Source organism: Arachis duranensis, chromosome 1 (genome assembly GCF_000817695.3).
Source record: "Arachis duranensis cultivar V14167 chromosome 1, aradu.V14167.gnm2.J7QH, whole genome shotgun sequence".
NCBI classification, from domain to species: domain Eukaryota; kingdom Viridiplantae; phylum Streptophyta; class Magnoliopsida; order Fabales; family Fabaceae; genus Arachis; species Arachis duranensis.
In genome coordinates, this window is record NC_029772.3 from 9,249,521 (window position 1) to 9,257,875 (window position 8,355).

The 8,355-nt window shown below is 23.1% G+C and overlaps 1 protein-coding gene across 1 annotated transcript; it reads right to left on the reverse strand.

Moving 5' to 3' along the window:
* Positions 1-672: 672 nt before the first annotated feature.
* On the reverse strand, positions 673-8,310 carry LOC110274168 (uncharacterized). Its single transcript, XM_021128179.2, has 8 exons — positions 8,181-8,310; positions 6,363-6,470; positions 5,378-5,491; positions 3,478-3,612; positions 2,693-2,827; positions 2,518-2,580; positions 1,759-1,864; positions 673-893 (listed from the first exon to the last, which is right to left on the reverse strand). Exons 1-8 carry the CDS (start codon positions 8,271-8,273, stop codon positions 862-864), a joined length of 786 nt encoding a protein of 261 aa, XP_020983838.1. The 5' UTR covers positions 8,274-8,310; the 3' UTR covers positions 673-861.
* Positions 8,311-8,355: the final 45 nt, after the last annotated feature.

The following is an 8,355-nucleotide window of genomic DNA, read 5'->3' on the forward strand; positions in this document are numbered from 1 at the left end:
CCCAATAAAATTGAATTGCACACATTACTTTTCCATGATGAAAAATTTTAGCCTATTATCATATATAGTTGGTATAACTAACTGATTCTTTAGGTTATGTAAGAACTTTGTTGCCAAATGAAAATGAAAGAGTAATAACCAAAATCTATATCTATTCATTTATACGAAAAGTAGTGTAACTTTTTCAAAAAATAAATATAACACTTCTCCCTAGCTTTATGATTTTGAGATAATAACACGATTCTTACATTAAAAATTTTTCAAATACTAATAAAAATTAAATTAGTGATAGTTTTATTTATAATTTACGAAGAGTGTTTAGTTTTAAGCCTCTTAAATTATTAAATTTATTTTTTAAAATATTTTTCACCGACGATGGTTTGATAGAGAAAAATTATTGTCAAAAAGGATTTCGCAAGGAAAAAAAGTATGTGCAGAACGAAAAATAGGATAAAATAAAAATGGTGATGTTTTCTCTATAGAGAATGTGAGAGGAAAAAAAAAGAAGAAAAAAAAGATAGTAATAATGATGAAACATAATAACACAATAAAAATATTGTAGATAAAAATATAATAATAAAAATGAGAACGAGATAATAACAGTAACAATTGGTACTCTCACAAATTCTAAATAAAACCACCACAAAATTAATTCTATTAATATTTGACGGATTTTTTTTATTTAAAATAAGGTCCAGCTTTGTCTTTGTCTGTTGCATACGAAATATAACCGCATCCAAATAAAATCCAGAATGCAACGATTTAATAGATTTACAATAAGGTAAGATAATAATAATATAAGTCATAATCCAAAGTATCTCAAAATGCAGTTTGATTCCAAGAAGGGATTAAACCAATCTCCTAAGATATTGATGATGAAGCGTCAGGAGAATCTGTTTTAATCACAACATTAAAAATTAAATCAGTGAAAAATATGAATTAATTGATGATATATATGTAAAAAAATAAAACAATTTATTACAAGTATATTTATTTATATTAACAATTCTTCTATTATAATGATTTGAAATTTTGGCTGTATGCATTGTTTAGATTGTGTACTGTATATGTATAGGGACAGAAATAGTAACAAATAATGAAAGTAGTAAGAATATCAACTAAAAATAACTTATGGGTATGTTACTATGTTTTGTTTAGTAGTGGAATATCCTAATAATTAAGATAAAATAAAAATATACTACATCTATGTATATTATCTATCTCTATCTATGTCTTATTTTTTTTAAACATTTTTCTACCAAAACCCTAAATCAAAGTTACTATTTTCAAAATATATGTTATTAAACAAATGGATGATATATTTTATTGAACTTTATTTAAGAATTTGTCCATTGTTGCATGCACAATGCACACTTGTTTAAATAGACTAGTAAATTAACCATTAGAATAATTTAATTTGGTTACAAATGGATGATATATGAATCTAATTAGAGAATCAATTTTTGATTGCTAACTTTAACTGATTTTGTTTTTAATTTTTTTATTCTTTATTCACAACCTCTTTTTCACTTTTTTTTTCCCTCAACTCATCAGATAACACCATTAAAACTTTTTTTTTTCTTGTTACCGCGCCATCTACTTATTTTCACCAGTCAACCACCATTATTATTGTCGTTGTCGACCATCCTAAACTTTAAATTTTAAACCCTAGAGCCTAAACGATAAACTCTTTAAAGACTGAATTTGATGTTCATATATGAAATTTACACTTTTAGGATATTGAAGGCTCTTGCTTACCATCAAAAGAGTGCATCAAGTTGTAACAAGCATCTCTCAGAAAATCTTCAACCATTCGCTTTCTTTCTTCTTTGTCTGCTTTCTTAATAATATCAATGAAATCCTCCTGATGAAAAACCTCGCACCAAAATTCATAAGCATGCATTTAATTGCTTAAAATTTCACTTCAAATCTTAAGCTTTCATGTTGAGTATGGAAATGCAACATTATCAAAATAAGAATGCTCAGTTCAATTATTAATCTCATTTTTTGTTTTTTAATTCTTTTCTTCTTGCAAACTGGTGGAAGCATTTGCTGAAAAACATAATCAGACTTTAATTTCTAAAATTTTGTTGAAAACTTGTGCATTTAGATTGTGTTTTCATTTTATGTACTTTTTATTTTTGGAATTTTGTGAAGAAAAAATAAAAAAGTGATAATAGAAAATAATTTTTTTATTTTTATTATTTTTTCTTGTTTTTTTCACAGAAATATAAAAATAGAAAATATTAAAATTAAAATCAAAAAATAAAAATACAACCCAAATGTCAAACGATCTATTATATAAAAGATAATTATATATTCTCAGTAAGAATAGTCTTTGATTTCTGTAAAATGAATTAAAAAATTAAAAAATCTTTTAATTTGTATATATCTATTTTTTCACACCAAATTATGTCCAAAATTCCTCTAAAATAATAAGCATATTCACATCCAAAAAAAAATTCTTAATTAAAAAAATAGAAAATAATGAATATCAAAATGAGCATATATACTCACTTCAGATGATTCTTGTTTCTTGTATTTGGTTTTTGTTTCCTCTACCTCAATACCAACCATTTCCTGAAAAAAAAAAGTAGTAAAACATTAAAAAACCATTTTGAAAAATAGTTAGTGATAATTAAAATTGCTAATAGTAATTAAGGTTCTTCATGAGAATAATAGGAATACTCACCTCATCAGCATGTGTTTTAGCATTTTCAATATCTTGTGTTTTCTTTCTAGGCCCAGGAAGAATTCCATAATTTTCATACCTTTCTACCTCTTTCAAAGATCGAAACTTCATCCCTGTGAACTTATGATGATAGAACTACAAATTCAAACATTTTTTTATTGTCATTATCACATATATATAAATATAACTCATGTTAATAATAAGCAAAAATAATATATGATGTATTGGGTATGATAAGAATATGCAATAGAAATTTCTCACCATTAGTCCAAAAAAATTTCGATGAAGAGGATTAGTATTTTTCGAATACTAATACAGAAGAGAAAAGAGACACATAAAAAACAATAAAAGTGTATTTGGTTTGCGTTTTTATATTTTATGTATTTTGTTTTTAAAATTTTAAAAAGAAAAAAAATAATATGAGATAAAAGCGGAAAATATTATTTTTTTTCATTCACAAAATTTTAAAATAAAAAAAACTTTTGAAAAAAAGAAAGTCTTTTGTTTTGCTATAGAATAATCAATCATTCTAAAAAATATAGATGAAAATTTTTAAAAAATGTAATTTTTTTTATCTCATGTATAAATATTAAAATTATTACCAAATAGCTAGGTACATTTTATTCTTGTCTTCTATATGTTAAAATATAAATATATATATTAAAAATAAATTAAAATATACATGTATTTATACATAAATATATTAATAACTGATTTTAGTAATTAATTTTAGTATATGTTTATTTTTGTAATATGAATAATGTAGATAAATTATTGTTACATACCTTATCAACCCTCCCACCTTGGCTTCTTGGTCTAGATATAACCTCATAACTTTGAATCCAGTCATGTGGTAGGAACTTTGTAGATCTTGGTTTTTTTAGATTCGAAGATGCTTCCCCAGTAGTCACATTCCCACTCTAATTATAATTAACAATAAATGTTATCATATATATGTTTATGTTAATTAGTTAGATGGAAGTAGATAGATTCAAATTTGTAATATCTATTATCTATTATATATCTCTAATTTTAGGATTAAAATATGTTCTATTTCAATCTCTTATTATAATTGAAATCAAATTTTTTCTTTCAAAATTAAAGAATTCTCCCTTCTTCTCTCTTCTTTTCTCTATTTCTCTCATTTCTTTACTTACTCTATCTCTCTTATATATCATTATCAATAATTAATTACGAATTTGACAATCAAAATATACAACATAACATTCTCTAATTGTATTTAAATTAAATTAAGATTAAAATTGAAATACTAAAATAGAAATATAGTTATATTATATATTATATTTATATATTACTAACTAATTTAATAACTAAAATGTGTCACATGACACTCTCTTATTAAAATTTAGAGAAAATATTTTTCTCTAAAAATAGTAAACATCCTTCTTATATTTTCTTATATACCTCTCTCTTTTTTTCTATTTTTCTTTATCCTTCCCACTCTATATATAATTTATAATTCATATTTTATATTAGTAATTTGATAAATCAAAATGTGTCACTAGATATTTTCATTATAATTAAAATAAAAACTTTTCTTAACTTCCAAAATTAACAAACTCCCTCTTTCATTTTTCTTCTTCTTTATTTCTCTCTCTTTTCTCTCATTCTTTATTTTTCTCTACCTTTATGTTCTACCAAAAATAAAATTAATAATATAATATAATTTAAATAAAAAATATTATTATATACATATTTTTTTATTTAATTTTAAATTTTTACTTCTTATCTTTTTTAATATATATTTTTACTTTTTTTTAAATATTTATTACATATAATTTTAAAAAAATACTAATATTAATATCTAATCAAATATAAAAATATACACGTTAAATTTCTTCAAATTTTAGATAACGAATATTAAAATTAAGTAAAAAAATCAAACTCTTTCATTTGAAAATAATAACTAAAAACCTTATTATTTAACTTTGTTTAAAATTCTGGCTTTTTTAGTCGACGGAGACTTTTGTCCCTTACGACCAATTCATAAAAGTAGTTTAACGCTATAAATTTTTTGTGTCATAATCTATAATATCAAAATTGACGTAATTTTAAAAGATTTAAATTCTCGTAATAGTATTACGAGTAAAAATACTAATACAATTATAATTATTATGACCATAATATTATTGTTGCGATATCTATTATACACGCAATTCCAATCACAATTACAGTTACAATCACAATCACAATCGTTAGGATACAAAGATCTCTAAATACTATTTCTAAATCTGTTTGCTAATAATGTTAGCATTCAGTAATTTAGTCTAAGCTTTGAATGCAACTAGTTCTTTGAATAATTCTGATTCAAGTACCACAAAGGTATATATCTAGTTTACACTTGTATTCAGATTTGTGTTCACAAATTAATAAAAATAAAGATGTTCAACAATACCATAAAAGACTAGGACATAGTGCTATACAAACTAAAATATAAATAAATATTCAATCTAGATAACAAACTATTCGATCCATAAAAATTATAAATAAATATACTACATATATACTAAAATCAACGATTAAAATTAATTATTAATGTATAATATACATTAAAATATAAAATACATATTTACATATATAATAGTTAAATTTAATAATTAATTTTAATATACATATAATATTTTTGAATCATAAAATAAAAGAAAAGAAGGAGAAGAAAATTACCTTAGGAGTTTGAGTTGGGGTCCATGACATTTTTGTTGGAGTCGCAACAAGTATTGGATTTTTCTCACTTGGGATCAGCCTATTAGATGGAGTACTTGCTTCTTTGGATTGTTCCTAAATTAAATTAAACACGCCACAACCAAATAAGTAATAACATATCTTTAGAGAGAGTGAGACTGTATTTTAAATAAATTAAATAATTGAGTATAGATAACAACATATTTTGAGTGTATACTTTTATATACCTTGACTATGTATAACACAACTTTTGTTTTATTTTCATGCTAATACAAATGAACTCAAGAGTATATGTAAGTAAAGAGTCTAAAAATTAACTAGTAATTAATATTAGTCAATTTTTTTAAATTTTTTTATTCATAATTTTTATTTTTGAGTAAATCATAAATAGGTCTCTGACTTTTAATCACAAAAATAAATAAGTTTTCGACTAATTAAAAATATAAAAATGTCTCTCATTTTTTAAGATGCAAGACATCTAAATCTCTGCGAACTAATTTATCCTTATATATTTTGAACGGAGAAACTTAAATATTTCATATTTTAGAAAGTCAATGACATTTTTATCTTCAAATTAAAAAGTTAGAAACTTATTTATCCACTTTTTTTCTTTTTTTATTTTTCTATCAATTTTATTTTTAATATCACTCTTAACGTTACTATATCTTTTGTGATTGTCAATTAGCTACCCATTATCTTAAATTCTGAACTTTAAATTCTAAATCTTAAATCTTAAATCATATCTTCTAAATTTTTATATCTACAAAAGTAATAGTTTAGAAAGTAATTTTAACACTAAAAGAAAGAATGAGGGTTAAAAAAATCATTTTAACACTAAAAAAAATTACAAATATTATTAACTGATATAAATGTTGGTTCCTTACACATTTTTATAAGCAAATTCTTGAAGTTGATTTAACTATAAAAGAATCTACAAAAAGTTAAACCTAAAATAAAAATTTATTACCTTATTATCAAGTGATGGAAGACTGGAGAATATGGGATCCCATTCCATTACTTCAGCATCTACCATGCTTGAATCATCTATTAATAATGGAGATTTTTTGCATTGATCCTGTTATTATTAAATAGAACACAAACAATTAACATAGTAAAAAGTACATAACTAATCAAACTTGAAGTTGTACTTGCTAATTTTCTGAATGATAATCCTTTCAACCTAAGTTAATAAATAAAAGAAATTAAAATTACTTAATTTGTTCAATATTATAGTACATTAATGTGTATAATAGCACCTCTAGCAGTGCCTATTCTTTTAGGTTGCGTTTAAAAGAGAGATTAAGACTGAAAGACAAAGACAGAGAAATTGAGATTAAATTAAAATTTTATATTGTATTTGGTGTAAAATGTATTGAACGGAATTATATCTAAGTATCATGTTTGGTTTAAGATAAATATAAAGATTAATGAGATAGATTTAAAATTTAAACAATTAAATGAGAGTATTTAAAAAAAATGTTATTAAAGTTTCATCTTCAATCTTAAAAATTTCAGTCTTCTCTATCCCTATTTTCTGAAAATATGAAAAAGGTAAAATTTTAATTTCAACTACCACTAAATACAATACTAAATTTCAGTTTCTTAGTCTCAGTTTAGTCTCTATAAATAAATTAAATACTATCTTATATTAGAGAAGTGTTATATTCTCTATTGCTTTTCTTTGTATTATTTTTCTTATTTTACTTCTCTATGAGTGTATTAAGTAAATACAATGGTAAGTAAATTTGATATTTAAATTTAAATAAGATGTCACTACTTTGTATCTTTTTATTGGAAACTAGATTTTGGGTAGAATTATTACTCATTTTGTACCTTTTCTGGGCAAAAGTAAGCTTTAAACCAACCCAAGTGAATTCATTTTGTTTTCTTTTTTTACACATTTACATTGTTTTGCACTACTCTACCTATCTATTTGTGCTTCCCTTTAAAACCCCTCTCTTTTATAATATGTTATAAATTGATAAATCTTGTCCGACCAACAATAATCTCAAGAGATGTAAATATAACTTATTATTCTTTTTTAACCAAAAGTGAAAATAGAGAAATCAGGCTCAAGAAATGAATATATATAGCTATTTGGTGCATGCTATGTATATATATATATATATATATCATTCAAATTTGATGATCAATACACCAACTTTTATGCGACTAGTCTTTTAGACTGTGTTTGTGACTATAGATTTTTATGGTTACGGTTTTTTACCGTAACAAAAAAAAAAATTAATCATACACCTAAAATATTATAGTACTAAAGAAAATTTTAAAAAAATGTTTAAAAATTACTGTTCAAATTAAGCGATTCTTTTCTTATTTCTTTTCTCCTTCAATCCAACCTCACTTTAATTTATCCTTTTAAATTCAAATTGAATCATCAAAATTGGATCTATATGATAATTAGGTCATATATAATTTGAGCACTATACATAGTAAATTTATTAAATAAAAATTTAACAGATCTTTTATAAATAATAATGTATCTTTTTTTTTATTTTTGAGTGTTTTTTTATTTTTTATTTTAAGCTAATTTAGACTAACCCAATGGATTGAACAACTATTACCCAAAACCTACATCCGAACACAAAAATGTTTTTCTGTTTAATTTTTAAGTGTGTGCTCATTATGAATAATTGAAAGGGGAAAGAATAGAAGTCGTCATAGATCTGGAATATTATTACTTAAAAGAAGGAAAAAAAAGAAAAACAAAACATGTAAAAATATCCAACAAACAAAACGTATTAAAGAATAAATTATGTTCAATTACCACGGCACTTTTCTTCACAGAAGATGCGGTATTATCATGTTGGATATGATTTTCTCCTTCCCTCGAAATTGATACATTTGAGTCTAAATTCATTTCAAATATACAGGGAGTAAAAGAAATAGAATTGCAAAATTTTGATGTGAGAACTAACATAAGCCCCTTTATATATATATAT